The sequence below is a fragment of the Ambystoma mexicanum genome, chromosome 11 (assembly GCF_040938575.1).
Source record: "Ambystoma mexicanum isolate Mex_15411 chromosome 11, UKY_AmexF1_1, whole genome shotgun sequence".
NCBI lineage: Eukaryota > Metazoa > Chordata > Amphibia > Caudata > Ambystomatidae > Ambystoma > Ambystoma mexicanum.
Genome location: NC_090934.1, coordinates 187,209,093 through 187,224,700, shown reverse-complemented (window position 1 = coordinate 187,224,700; position 15,608 = coordinate 187,209,093). Strand labels below are relative to the sequence as shown.

The 15,608-nt window shown below is 46.3% G+C and overlaps 1 protein-coding gene across 9 annotated transcripts in view; it reads left to right on the top strand.

The window, feature by feature from the left end:
• The window catches only part of LOC138503205 (uromodulin-like), an 895,795-nt gene that overhangs the window by 224,071 nt on the left and 656,116 nt on the right, over positions 1-15,608 (top strand). For 8 of the 9 annotated variants that reach the window (XM_069622787.1, XM_069622784.1, XM_069622791.1 and 5 more), the window contains one exon: positions 410-475. The exons of the other annotated variant lie outside the window; for it this stretch is intronic. In XM_069622787.1, the coding sequence (XP_069478888.1) occupies positions 410-475 (66 nt within the window). The remainder of the gene's footprint in view (positions 1-409; positions 476-15,608) is intronic. 9 annotated transcript variants of the gene reach the window in all.

Here is a 15,608-nt window from a genome sequence, read left to right as displayed (position 1 = left end):
CTAACAGTGTAGGGTGCGAGGACCAGGGGTCACATCAAGCTCCATAGATATTACAGGGAATTATATGCAACATTGAGTGATGGTCCCAGTCCTGCAGCAGGTATTATTTACAGGTGAATGTGTCTTGCATTTGCTTATCCATCAAGGGTGTCCCTCTCATGCTGCGCTAAGGTAGCGAGGGTCCCTAATAACATGTGGCCAGCTTGCTCCACTCACAGCCCTAGCTCACCCTATCTCCCTCTGCTTCACATATATTTGATGGTCACTATCAAAGCGACCTCTTACCCAGAATCAATTTGGCAATTGATCTATGAGATTTTATGGAAGAGATAAAATAATGATAGATAAATGTTCTCAAGGTGTATTCTAACTGGGGTACTAATGTGTGGTCATTTCACCATTTCTATAGCACCAGATATAACAACGAAGGCGATGACAACAGCAGGAGGATTTGTAGCTACAACATGGATTCCAGGTAACAGATTACCCTTCAGAGTTGTCCTGATAGTTCATGGTAGCAGACATGTAAATGATGGAGGGTGGAGGCAGCGGAGTGGGCACTGGACCTTGCATCCCCTGATACGGTTAGGCACGGAGCAGCTGGCAACATGGAGGGATGGATGGATACTCAGAGTTGGATGGAATAGTGGTGGAACTGTTATGGCATAGCTGGAGGAGGAAATAGGATGACAATGTTCATGGTGTCTCTGGTCGAGTTATAGAAGAAGGGGATGATGGAGGTCAGTGAACGGAAAGAAACATTATCATTACAACAATAAAAGGATGTTAGTGCTTTGCTGGCCAGAAAGTGTTACGCTGCAGCTCTGGTGCTGAGCCCCCTGCCCTTTTTGCTTTTCTGAACAGGTTCACTAGCCCTTTTTTCCTAGTGAGTCCTGACATAAGGTCTCGCAGCTCTACTCAATGCACCCTGAAGACCATACGCCTCTCAGGGAGGATGAGTGCCCGAAAGGTACTCCATGTTTCCCATGCCCTGTTAGCTGTTTATCCCACAGGGTGGTGTGACGTCTGCGAGTTCAACGCCTCCACTGCATGGTGAAGTAGGTGGGGGATCAGAGCTACCCCATCCCTGAGGGAAGCAATGGAGCAAAGGGCAAGTCAGAGACCCCGCCCCCTTGGGGTCATCCAGTAATGAAAGGGTGAGACCTGTGCCCCACGAGCACTCAAATAGCCTCTCTGCTTCAGAGCTCATCATAAAGACATGCATATGAGGGAAAGCATTTGGAAGAAAAGGTCTGTGTTCCCGCATGGGGCACATACATTGCAAGCCCACGCATGAATTGGATTTTTATAAGCAGGAAATATTAGAAGCCATCTTCAAGGTTTTCGATGGAAAATGACAGCAAAATTTGACCAGGAACTGTGGACGAAGAGCCTGAATTAAGAAGCATTGCAGGCCCTGCCGAGCCAGGCAGAAATGCTTTAAAACTCAAGATTGTCTAATGACTAGGTACACTTTAAGAAAGAACAAGTGCTTGGTGAAAGTAAAGTGCTTTTTTTGTATGACTTCCACACATGATGACAAACTCCGTGCTCTCTATTCCCCAAGGAAGACTGGGCCACGATGAGTCAAAACAACAAAACAATGTCTGTGAAAATTTGATGTTCTGGAATGCCTGGTTTATTTAACAGTAATTTTCATCACTTGTAGTCCTACAATTTCTCGTTCCAGTATTTACTTGTGAAGGATTTTGCCCAGCACCAATCCCCAACTCCAACAAAAACTTCAGCTGAGGCCCCTCTCCCCTATTAGGGGGAAACCCCCCCAAAAAAATCCAAATCCATGAAGCACCTGACGCCAGGCAGGGAGGTGGGTAGTATAAGTACTGGGAAGAGGAAGGGTAGACTAGGTGTAATGAAGGTTACGGGTTACCTTCACATCTATTTTCCTCATTCCAATACTTACTCTTAAAGAATACCAAAAACTCTGAACATGAGGTGCCTTCCACAAAGGATATACTCCGTAGATAAATTGCACACTCAGTGAATTTTAACTATCACAGTGTACTCAGCTGGAAACTGCCCTTAGTACCGAGCAGCCAAACCCCTGATGACGTATTTACCAGAAGAAGGAGTCCGTAGTACCTTACAACGTAAAGGGAGAAGACCAAGTGGCTGTGTTAAAGATATCAACAATTGCCCCACTGACCTTTGCCTAGGAAGCTGCCATCCCCCGAGTGCAGAGGCCCAAGATACCAGATGGACAGCTCACCCCATTCATGCTCTATGCCAGAGATGTTGTATTCCTGAGTTAGTGGCTAATCGTCATAGGGGAAGCTACCCCTCTCTGAGGCCCCAAAGGTAACAAACAGGCTTTTGGATGTTTTGAAGTCTGCCGTTCTAGACAGATTATTTAGGTGACCCTGCCTCACGTCCAGGAAGGCTGGTTCTGCTACTTCTGGATCCAAAAGGATCAATTTCCTGTGCCATGTGTCAGAGGATACCACCTTTGGTCTAAAGGAGGGGGGTCACATCTCAAATCAATGGCAGAAGAGGAAACCATCAGAAAAGCAGGCAATAGAGCCCCCAGTACACCAAGCCGTCTGGAAGTGGCGGTAGATGCCAGGAAGGTAGTCTTGAAGGACAGTTACTTTAGATCCACCAAAGCAATAGGTTCAAAGGAGGGACCCTGAAGAGCCCTAAGGACAGATGGAAGATACCAGGCAGGAGTCATAGATCTCCCTCTGTAGCGCGAAAGGCGAACGAGCCACAAGTGGCTCAGTATTCCCCACCCCTACCCACGGCTCTGAAACTCTGAAAAAGATAGAGTGGTTGACCAATGGGCCCTCAGGAAGGAGTCAAAACCCTCCTGCAGGAACTGTGAAAAGCTTGGCATCCCAAAGCCCAGAGGCAGGATAGCCTGCTTCCCATAAGTTTTCATAGTATCCCTCTTCTTAGCGGCCTGTAAAGAGTAAGAAAGTGTTTCATGGAAACCTTGGCACCTTAATCCTTCCCTTTCAAGAGCCAGGCCCTCTAATCCCGAATGTTTCACAGCGGTAAGCCGTTTGGACCCTGCAATGGTAGAGTTGAATTGGTGTCACTACAAGAACCGCCAAATGAATCAGGTGAGGAATCTGTCATGACTGTGCCCAGAAACCCAATTTCTAGCCAAGATTCAACCTGCTTGGGTCCAGTAATTAATCAGGGTTCCAAGCTATGTTTCCATTCAGAGCAAAAAAGCTAATTTATACCATTTTCATGGGCGAGACTAGTGCACTATTATCACTCTAAGATGGCCGCTGGCATCAGAAAATGAAACAATACCAAGATGGCCACTGACTTAGCCAAAATAAGCAATCACAGAAAGCGGTCCAGTTTCCCAAGACTCAGGGCTATAAGAACTCCGCCCTGAGCCGCACTCAACATCAAGAAGTCCACAGGAATCGTCATTTTGGATGTCGCCAAAGCATTCAACCGAGTGTGCACAAGGGACTGCTGCACAAGATGATTTGCATGGGTTTTCCGAACTACCTGGTGGAAACAATTGCAAGCTACTTGGGAGACCGCACCTTCCATGCGCCATGCAGTCTGAGATGTCCTCATCACATCCCATCCGAGTAGCCGTGCCACAGGGATCGAACCTCGGACCCTTCCTGTTCAACATCTTCACCAACGACATCCTGACAGATCTCCACAAGACCGACCTGGCACGGTATGCGGATGATGTTGCAGTCATCTCCCAGTCATTCAGCGGAAAGGAAGTGGCGAAGAACCTGCAAGCTTCCTTGTATACCATCTCAACGTGGTACAGCGATTGGCGGATAGAACTCAACACCAGCATGAAGACTGCAACGCTGTTCACCATAAAGAAAATCAAGGAGCACCCGTACATCGGCCTCAACGGGGAGACCATCAAGTGGGAGAGCAGCAGTCGCTACCACGCGGTGACACTGGACAGCAAACTCAACTGGGGAAGCCACATCGAGAATTCGGAGCAGAAGGCAACAGGAAAGATGGCAGCGCTGTACCCACTCCTGAAAACCAAGTCCATGCCCTTCCGGACAAAGATCAACGTCTACAAGGCGATCATCAGGCCTACCCTGATCTAAGCCTCCCCAGCATGGATAATCTGCCATGAGCGACACCGGAAGAGTCTTCAGATAGTCCAGAACAAGGCCCTGCGGATATCGTCTGGAGCTCCAATCTTCACAAGGATAGCTGACCTTCACAGAGAACTGGACACTGAGATGTTGGACGGACATCTAGTGAAGCTGAGTAAGAACTTCTGCCAAGGACTGGATCAGAACCCAAACCCTCTGATCAGAAGACTGACTGCCACCACTGGAAACCCTTTTGACCGCTACCCACGACCCATCACGGCAAAGACCCTGTAAAACCAGCCCTACTGTGACAATTCCACACAGACCAAGAAGAATCCAAACCCATGACTACATACTCAAACCGAGAAGATTGAGTAATGAGGCCCAAGCCTCGGTATACAACTCTGATGTTCACTGCTTCGTTTTCCTCAATCCAGCCGCTCCGGTAGCCTGGAAGAAAGATGACATCCGAAGTTAGCATTTCGCTCCAGCATTCCGTTATACAGACAAAGCATTTTCAGCGACCGTCAAGAGTCAAATCAATATTATGCGCACTCTGCGAACTTCGCACACAGAGAAAAGCCGACAAGCACATGAAGTTAACGCGCTTGCAAGCAGGATCAGCACACACCGGTGAATACAATGCGCTTGGCAGATCTTACCTGCACTGTTGCCCGTGAAGTAACACGGCGACTAAGAGACTTTACACAGAGACTTGTTCTGTTTAAAACTTACTTGAATTAGCAAGGCATCTTCTAGCCAATATTAGGCTTCCTTCATGTGTTCCTTATCAACAGCAATCCTTATCCACAGCAAGCGTATGGAAGAAAGACTGTTAAGACCCATTACAACTTGGAAATAGCACAGCAATGCACATTACGAATGGGCATAATCAGTTCACAGTAGTTCATACAACAGTGCAAACAAGCAAAAGAAGATCACAGCAGGCCTGGGTCTTTATCCAGTGAAGTAACTGGAAAACTGCATCTGCGCCCTTTCAGGCACATACAGCTGAATTCAGGGTGAGCCAATGGTGAGGGATATAATCTCTGACATAGCATCAGCAGGGGAAGCTATAGGAGTGTTCCAATTGTTGTATAGTGCCTAAAGTCTCCTCTGTCTACCACAGAATACCACTACATTGCTGACACTCTATAAGCAGCATTCCAGGGAGAAGTCATCCCATATAGAACCACCACAAAAAAAACAATGCACCTCTTTTAGGCCAAAAGTGTTTGAGTGCCTTTTGAGTGCCGCAGGTGATTGTTCGAGGAGAGGTGTGGGTACAGTCATCTTTCCACCAGCTGAGTCGTCGCCGTCCGTCCCTGCAAGACACCAGGTAAGCGTTACAGAAACCAAGCCAATCTGGGCCAGAAGGGAGCCACCAACATTACTAATGTTCTGCCCTTCCTAATCTTCTGAAATACCCAGGACAACAGGAAAGGCATAAAATAAAGACAGAGGCCATGGAACTGCGAGGGCCTACGTCCCTAAGCACCTGGGACCCTGAACTGTGAACAAAAGAGGGAAGGACATATGACACTGATACTGCCATCCTTTCCCGTGTCTACAGAGTGATTGAACACTGGATGACCACCCACCGGATGTGCCTCAATAGTGGTAAGATGTAATATTTGATTTTTGGCACATCCCAAGCCCGAGCTAAACTAGACTCCAGATATTCTAGTTTTAGCATCGAGGATGGCAGCATCTCTACACTTGGGCAACTAAAAACCTTGGGCGTTTACCTGGAATTCTCTCTCGGTGCAGAGGCACATGTCAACCATATGACATAAAACTGCCAATACTACCTTAGGCTGCTCAGGCACATAAAACCTTTTATTTCAGAAGAAAAATGTATCACCATAGCCCAAGCTATTATTTTGTCGATGCTCCACTATTGTAATGCCCTCCTAATGGGTGCTAATAAAGGGTGTCTTGACAAACTCCAGGTCCAGTAGCACGATGCTCTAAGCATTATAAAAGTGGTTTCTCGGAGAGACCACGTCTCTACTCTCAGGAGGGCTATACATTGGCTCCAGGTAACTGCTGAAATTCAATTCAAGGTAGTTATGTTGGTTCATTAGTGCCTCTAAGGTAAAGCCCCAACTTATTTGAGGGACAGACTGGTCATTTATGACCCAAAGAGGACTTTACTTTCGAGCAACACTATGCTGCCCTAGATTTAGGTGGATAGATGGTCTAGGTAGGTCTTTTTCTAACTCCCTGGCTTTGGAGTTGCGGCAGGAAGCTGATCTGCTCTCATTCCGCAAAGCCGTGAAAACTTTGCTGTTCAGCTGAAGGGTGTTTTACTATAGGGCCTTCTGAGACATCTGCATTGTCCTGTCGTGGATGTTTGTACTGCTGTATTTTTGTGCACCCTGATGCCTGCAGGTTTCGGCACATTAGAAATAAATAAATACATAAAAAAATAGAGGAGGACACAAACATGTCTATCGTGGGCCGCCACAACTTGCGGGTGATCACCTTGAATGCCAACTTGATCAGGCACCATTTTAAGGAGGATGAAAAGATCTGCTCCCCAAATCAGCCTGAGAGTTTGCTAACCCTTGGATGTGGACTGCCCTCACAGCTAGGAGATTGGCCTCTTCTCAGAGACCCAGCTTTCTTGCAATTTTCTCCAAAGGACTAGACTTTCTCCCCCTCCTCCCAGAGAATGACATACACTAGGGCTGAAGTGTTGTCGGTCCTGATGAGAACGGAGCACGACTGAATCATTGGAATGAAGTGCAATAATGCTGGATAAATACACTCCAACTCCCTGAAATTCAAGTCATTGGGCTTCATTCCGAGTCGGGCGGTCTGGTAAAAAAGTGCTGGTATCCGTGGATGCTGGCACTTTACCGGACTACCCAACTACGGATTTGCCAGCAGGGCACCTGGGTTACCTCCAGCTAAAAACTGGAGGCACGCCAGGTTCCCTACCGTCCAAAAATGGCACCAGTAATGACGGCAAATCCCCATTCATGGAGTCTTATGGGACTCCATGAATGGGGATTTACACCGTCCCGCCAGCACTCGTAATTCAGTGGCAAATCTGCCAGACCGAGTGCCGGTAAAGGTAAGTATCAAATGCAGGTATGCAGGCAGCTGTACCGCCAGGATATCGCATACTCGGAATGAGGCCCATTGCCTGTTCTGTCTGAGTGCAGAGTCGCTGGTGGAATGAGGGCCCTAAAAGGTCCTCCTGTCTTTCCTGCTGGCATCTGTCATAATTACTATTTTAGGAGGAGAGTACAGAAGAAACCCTTTCATATGGCTTGATGGATCCAACCACCACTGCAATTGCCTTAGAAAACTCTCTGACATGGGGAACTGAGCATCGAGGTCCAGAAAACCAGGAATCACCCATCTGTACAAGTGAAAAATCAATCTTGATTTTTTTTTCAATTGATCATGATCCCAAAGTTTGTCAATAGCTTTTCAAACTCTTCTCCACCACCAGACAGGGTGAGCTCTGAATCAGCCAATCATCCAGGGCCGGATATACGAGTGTCCGCTCCTTGTGCAGGAGACCCACCAGAGATGCTAGCACTTTGGTGAAAGCTCTCAGAGCAGAGTGTAGCCTGAAAGGCAGCACACAGCAGTCAAAGTGGTCCTGCCCCACTGTGAACCTCTTAAATTGGAATGATGTGGAATGAATTGAGACTTGGAGATAGGCATTGAGGAGGCCCAAAGAAGCCAACCAATTTGCATGAGCTACCTGGTGGCTAATCCTCTGCAAGGTTTCCATTTTGAAGGTGTACTTCCGAAGGAATTGAATAACTCCCTTCAGGTTGATGAGAAGCCAAAAGCCCCACGAAACTTGTGGGACCAAGAAGACAATGGAGTAATGGCCTCAGCCCTGCTGATTCGTGGGGACCCTCATAGGGACCCTCATGCTAGTCGCCTTGATAATCAGAGCCTGAATTTCTATTTCAAAAGATTCTTGCTTCAACATGCTTCTCGGTTAAGGAGTTGCTACTGTCCCCTTTTTTCCTTTTTTCCTGGTGGACCCAAAAACTCCAAACAATATCCTTGCTGAACAATGTCCAACACCTGTTGGATGAAGGCCTTTGTTTCCCAAGCCTGAGCAAACAACAAAGGCCTGGTCCCTTCTCGAGGGACCCTGACACAGTCATGAGTGATGCTGCTTGGTAGGAGTGGCCTCATGCATGGAGATCGAGGCCTACTATGCTTCCCCTTGCAGACAGGCTTGCCATCACCCACCATAGACAGATAGCGAGGCCTAGCGGAGGTTTCCTCCCTGGTCTTTTGCGGACGATAGCAAGAACCTCTTCTGATGGTTCCTGCATGTTTATTTTGCTTGTGGACGTGTTCCATCTTATCCTCCAAATCATCTTCGAAAGTTTTTTCTCTTCCCAAACGGGGAGACCAAGCACCTTGGTTTTCAGACCAATATCAGTCTTCCAGTCCCTTACATGCATGTGGCTTGAAAGGGCAGCACCTATGGCGTAGCACTCTTGACCGGATCTTAAGTCAGAGAGCAACTCGGCTTGCACATGCATTCCCCCCAATTAAACTGGAGCAATCAGTCCCTTCTCCATTTTATCATTAAGTGTCTGAATGTATTTCAACAGGAGTATAGCTATGATTGAGATATATGTCCCAGTGGAGGGGCTTAAATATTTCGACCAAGCTCTTTGCTGGTGGTTTATCCTCCACCTTACCACCAACATCATAGTACGGTGGTGCGGTAATGCAGTGGTAATGGAATCGCCACAACGTTACTACTGTTTTTTCCTGCACAGACTGCTGCTCCAGTTAGAGTAAAGTGCTGAAAGCATCAAGATATATTTGCACCAGGAGTGTTGGTGCTTCTGCCTTCACCCGCCTCGGTGGCATGCACTTTGTTATAAAGCTGATAAATACATATCCACAAGCAAAGACGGGCAATGGAGCTCAGAGTACAAATAGGTAATTAACCTCTTAAGTGCGGAGGACAAGGTATCTTGTCCTCTGCACTACTTTTCCAGTGCGGGGGACGAGATACCTCGTCCTCCGCACTGCTTACCTTTGGGGGGCGGATCGACGCCCCCCCGTGCTGCTCTCTCGATCCCTCTGACCCCCAGGCAATGAAGGGGATGCCTAGGGGCCCGGGGGGGTTGCCGTGATGACGTGTGCCAACGTCATCAGGAAATGAAATGTACATGCTGAAGCCAAAAGTAAGGGCTCTTTGGGAAGGGGAGATTATCCCCTTTCCTAAGAGCCCTTACACAAGCAGATTGCTGGTCGAGGACTGTTTGATCCTCGACCAGCAATCCCCACTGGACCACCAGGGAATTGATTTTGGGGTTGGGGTCCCCACCCCAAGCCAAACAGGCCCACACCCCCACCAAAATAATAAAACAAAGGGGGCACAATGTTTTGCCTTCTTTGGGGGCAGATGGGTACCGTCTTGCACCCATTTGCCCCCAAGGAAGGCAAAACATATATATATATATTATTTTGGGCAGACTTAGGGGTAAACAGGGGGCCAGGCCATGCCTGTGGGCCTGCCCCCTCAGGTAACGCCCCCCTCAGAGGGGCAGATGAGGGGGCAAAATGAGGGTTTGGTCCCATTTTGTCACCCCTGGGAAGCAGAAAAGAGCACTAGACCACCAGGGAATTGATTTTGGGGATGCTCCTCCAAGCCAAGTAGGCCTCCACCAAAACAAAAGGGGGGCACAATGTTTTGCCTTTTTTGGGGGCAGATGGGTGTTGTTTTGCCTCCAAGGAAGGCAGAATAAAAATAAACAATATTTGGGGCAGACTTGGGGGCCTTACCATTCAACAAACCCGCACCCCAAGGAAATTTGCTTTCCTTGGGGGGCAAAGTGAGTGAGGGTCTAGCCCCATTTTTCGACCCCTGGGAAGAAGAAAGGAGCACTAGACCACCAGGAAATTGTTTTTCAATTTTTTATTTTTGTTTTATTTGTGTTGGTTTTATACACAACCTTTATAAAGGATCCTTAGAATTTCCAATACTCATTCGTCATATCAAAAGGAACAAGAAAACGGAAACGTGAGTGCCAAAACATATCAATCACTTCTTGTTACTTAAGAAATACAGTAACAGAACACGACTTAGCATCGAAATGGGGGCTAGACTAGTACCTCGAGCAACGAAAAGTCACTTTGGGAGCTTTTTAAACCTCTATTCATTCATCGAGGTGTCAATAATCTGTCTAGATAATGAACATTGGCACATATCAGCATATAATTGTGTCCAGATAGTAAAGCAGACCATCAGTCGTCCATGTTACCACTGATGGGGGCGAACTTCCCCAGGGCAACGGTCCGTTTTGAGTTTAAAGCTGAGCATTCGGCCACTAGGTGCTGCAATGATTCCACATGCTGTCCACAGAACGGACATCAATTGTCGACTGTGTCTTTATCTTGTTTTAATAGGAGCATCTCTTTAGTCGTAGCAAATTTAATCGCAACCGCATGAACTGGTCACGATGATATCTTGAGGGGAATTGTCGAAGGTACCTCGGAATTTGGTTTACTGGGCGGACATCTCTAATTTGTGTTAGAAATGATTTCAATTTCAGACGATTATTGAGTGTCGTAATCCAATCGCACTGGATCACCTTTTTCTTTGACTGCACCTGGATTTTCTTGTAATAATTCAACAGCAGCACCTACGTGGGTCAGGTTTTTTAAAAAATTTTGTCGCTCAATCTTTCAATAGTCAATTGTAGGGTCTTTCAATGGTTTCTTTCAAGATTGTATATGGGGCCGCAGATGCAGACATCGTCATCTTTCTGCATAATGCAAAGGATTTCCATAATACTGAAGCGCCCAATGATTGTAGCCCCAACTCATATCTCATCAATGAGATTGAGACATTTGACAGGAGGCGTAGTACTTTCCTCCAGAACTTTCCTTCCAACAAATTCCATGTGTTAGAGTCAATATTTAAGCCAGCCTCACTACCAAAGGTAATTGCTGCTACAATCTTTTAGCAATAGAATTGGATCACTGGCATGAGTGTAAATTTGCCAAATTCTCAATGTAGCTTCAAGCCCTGTAGGGATAGATTGGTTATTTTTACCTTCAAATCTTCAGTCCATTCCCATTCTCTTATAGATTTGTTAAATAAGATTCCCAGGTATTGGTATGGTTTCTGTTCTTTCAACTTGTTTCCCTGCCATGAACCATTTAAATTGTTGCCCTCTCTTCCCTAGTTGTGACCCAAAGACTATTACCTTTGATTTTCCAACGTTGATCTCCATGCTATTCATCTTGAGATAAGAGCCCAACTTTGTTATCAGACGTTGTAGGCCGATTTGCGTGGAATCCATCAGCACTACGTCATCCGCATAGGTTGCCCAACTTACCAAATGACCATTGATTTTTGGGGGAAAGATGTTACAATCCAGTAGTTCTTCTGGCAGATCGGCAATATAAAGTTTAAAGATTAAGGCCGCCAGCGGACAACCCCGCTTAACACCTCTCTCCGTCATGATGTCATCGGAGAGGTCTTACTTTAATCCACGTTTTGGGGTGAAGTTGGATTATCATTTGCAGCAGATCGGCAGGACACTTCCATTTTATTAGTTTGTTCCACAGGGATGCCCAATTTACCCTATCGAAGGCCTGGCGTAGATCGACAAATGCCAAAAAAAAGAGTCTTCTTGCTTTTCATTGCTTCAAGTTTCAAGAAGTTGAGTAGGGTGAGGTTTAGTTCAACACCAACGCCACTAGTGAACCCTGTTTGTCTATCGTCGATGATATTCGCCTCAATTGCCCATTTTGTCAATCACTTCTGTAACAGTGAAATTTATTTTGGGGGTGGCCCCCCATGTCAAACTACTCCCTTCCCCCCAAATAAAAACCACAAAGGCGACACAATGTTGTTTTGCCTTCTTTGGGGCAGATGGGTGCAGTTTTCACCCATTTGCCCCCAAGGAAGGCAAAACATTCCACTTCATTGTTAGTGGCACACTTGGAGGCATCAGGGGGCAGGCCCAGTCCTTTGGGGCCAGTCCTCTCGGGAATCCCCACACAGAGGGGCACATCCTTTCTGCTTCCCTGGTCCTACAGCTCTGGCCGAGCCACGTTGGTACTTTTCCAACAAGGGAGCCCTTGTTGGTCAACCGTCCCCAAGTTCTGTGGCGGTCCCAGGAAACCCCGGCAGGGTGCCAACCCCTCCCAGAGGGAAAAGCTTTAACGCAGCCCAGCCAGAGCTCTAGGATGGTTAGGGGGGATTAGTGCTCCTGATAATATTTTGAGGTGGGAGTATTGTACTCCCTATTTTCAAATTTTGAGATTAAATGTGATTTTAAGAGAGTAAAAATTACTTTTTTCCTTTGCAAGAGAGTAAAATGTATGTGACATCCAACTGACGTGTGCAAATACTGTATGGAAATCATTACTATGTGGCAGCTTTCTGCATTGTGATAGAATACACCTTTCATTATTTCTTGAAGGTGTGGCCATTTGATCTCTCTGGTATATATTTAAATGTTGAAAACACAAAAACCTAGCCAATTACATAGAAAAGCAAGCATGAATTGTATTGTGTGTTTTGAGGTTTGTTAGCAGAATTGTCTTTTGATGTTTAATGAAAGTCCTTGTTTCCTGAAGCTATTACTACCTAACGGTATGCCAATGTTATTATATAACAGTATAGTGCAGAGAGGCAAGTGCTCCATGCTAAATTCTATATCTAACCTCATGGTCTAATGGTTATTTATATAGTGCTTTTGGCAAAGCGCTGTACATAGAACATATTGATCACAATTATCACCAAACCGAAGTCGGTACTCCTTTATCAACCTCGAAAGGATGTAAGGCTGAGTTGGCCTTGCCGGGATTCGATCCTGCAACCTACAGACCACGCACAGATTGCAGCAACGAGTGCTCAGCTATCTGCTACGGCTGAGCTATCTTATTGGCTAACATCCTTCAGAGGTCGGTTAACTGAGTATCGACTGAGGTATAATAATCACAGTGCCTTGATGTTGGATGAACAATGTATGAAGTGCTACATAAAGTTAAATACCTTTCTGGATTATCACAAAGACAGGTTTTCCTGAGTTTCTATTTCAATTACAAATGTAACTTTAATTTGTTTGTTTTTAAACAACACTTGCACTTCCTGGAGGGTCTTGTTGTGGATGTTTTAATTGTAGTCTTGAAGATTTAAGAGGCGAGAACACCTGTGATTGGTGTAATGACAATAACTCACCCTTGAACAAAGACTCTGCTGCCACTGACCATTTATAGTAATGTACCCCCTTGACTGCAAGGTTGAATGGATGTAAACTAGACCGGGCATAGTCATCATTTTACACACTGTTTTTAAAATTAGAGTGTAAATTAAATTATAAGTGAAAAGATGATCTACCTCCGCATGATTATGCACACAGCACAGGAATTCTGAAAAATACAATTGTGCAATACTGGTTTGCTTTCACTGGAAAAAGGCATAATTTGTTACAAAATATTAGTTTTCTAGCTTATTCATTTTACAATCCTAAAATGTTCGAAAAATAAATATGCACAGTACTTCTGTTTGCTACATGACCAGCAACACAATCACAGTGTGCTGTTTCTTTTTTTGAAAGGCTTCGAAGAAATACATTCTGTTTCAGAGTTTATCCATGGCTTGCAATTGCATCCATGTAGATAAAAATCAAAAGAAGCCTTCACGTAACCTGACCTTTGCACTGCCCTCTGCTCTAAACTTGTGTGTAAATGTACACAGGAAAATAATAAAGCTTTCGTATTTACAAGATTTTCATGCGTAAAAAGGCCTTGTACAGACCTTATCTAGAGGCCTTTGATGGCCCCAGCCTTGGGCGCCAGTCTCCCTTGCTGGTGGACCCTCCCCAAGTTCAGCAGCAGTCCCAGCCAGCCCCAGCAGGTTCTCCATCCCTCTCTGGAGGGAAAATCTGTAACGCAGGGCAGCGAGAGCCCATGGGACAGCCGGGGGGAATGCCTGCGAGCATAGGCGCCTGTCTCCATTGTTGGTCGACCGTCCCCAAGTTCAGTGGCAGTCCCAGGGAGCCCTGGCAGGGTCCCCATTCCTCCCTGGAGGGAATACCTGTAACGCAGGGCAGCCAGAGCTCCGGGACAGCCGAGGATAATGCCTGCGAGTTTAGGTGCCTGTCTCCCTTGTTGGTCGACCGTCCCCAAGTTCCGTGGCGGTCCCTGGGAGCCCTGGCAGGGTCCCCATTCCTCCCTGGATGGAATACCTGTAGCCCAAGGCAACCAGAACTCTAGGATGGTCAAAGGTGATATCTCCGGTCTTTGCCGCCTGTCTCGCATGTTAGGGGATCATCCCAAAGTCCAGCAGCGATCCCAGTGAGCCCCGGCAAGGTGCCCATCCCTTTCCAGAGGGAAAAGCTATAACCTGCCAGGCCTCCTGAGACCGCCGCTAGGCTGGGGACAGTATACCCTTTTATTTTCTGCCCAGGTAAGCGCACCCACACATGTGAGGTACCGTTTTTGTCGGGACACCGGTGGGAACGTGGGAAGGCAGGACATGTGTGTTTTTCCGGTGTGTTTCAGTGGTTTCCTGGTGGAAAATGTCTTAAAATTTAGATTTTTTTCTCCACTTTTTGGAGTTTGCCGGCCCTTGTGGGTAATACATTTGAGGGCGATTGGCAAAAGTCAGACCTCTTTGGATTCCCCAGGTGTCTTCTTTTCAGAAATGTATGTGGTTCCCTGTTTTCCTTGTTGTCTGCGACACCCCAGGCCCAAATCTGTGGGTTCTCCAGGCGGCCAAAACCAGTATTCTCCAGGGCGCCTGATGTACCAGTGGTTTAGCCTATTCCCTTTGCTCCCCGGTCAGTGCACTGACACAAATGAGGTACCGTTTCCTTCGGGGCACCTGTGGAAACGTGGGAAGGTAGGACATTCCCCGTTTTCGCTTGGTTTTCAGAACCTTTTCACACAGTTCCTACTGCACTTTGTTACACAGCCCTTTCATTTCCCAAATGTGACCTACATTTAGTCGCTGCTTTAGGCACACTGTGCTTTTGTAACCTGCACAAGTCCCCTATCCTTCAAAAGGTCTGCGTGTGCCCTTTCTAAAAATGTATGCTTGCCATTCTTCACCACATTCGTTTTCCTTATTCTCAAATGCTAAGTACGTCTGTTTAGTCCGTCAGCATAAACATCCTGTGTACTATGGCACAGTTTTAGACTCGTGGTATTGTTTGTTTTGTGAAACACTACCAGAAATGTGTGATTTCCTAACTAGATGAGTCAAGGAAATGTAGCTGTGCATTGCTTTTCTCAATGGAAGCTATTATGCTACATATTCAAACATTTCCAGCACATACTTTTTGTTAACTCACTTTTCCATTTTTTTCCCAAATTATAGAAATTATAGGTACATAGTTGTTGCCTGGCCTTCGCAAATCACCCCTTCCTGAACTTAGAATGTTGTCTACCTTTCAGAAATGTATGCCTTTCTGGGTTCCCATCGAGCTTTCCTACCCTCCCCCCCTTCCATTCCTTTCAAGCAGGTCCTATTAAAAAAAGGGGAAAAATCGTACAAAACTGATGGTAACATTATAGAAAAATGTTTTT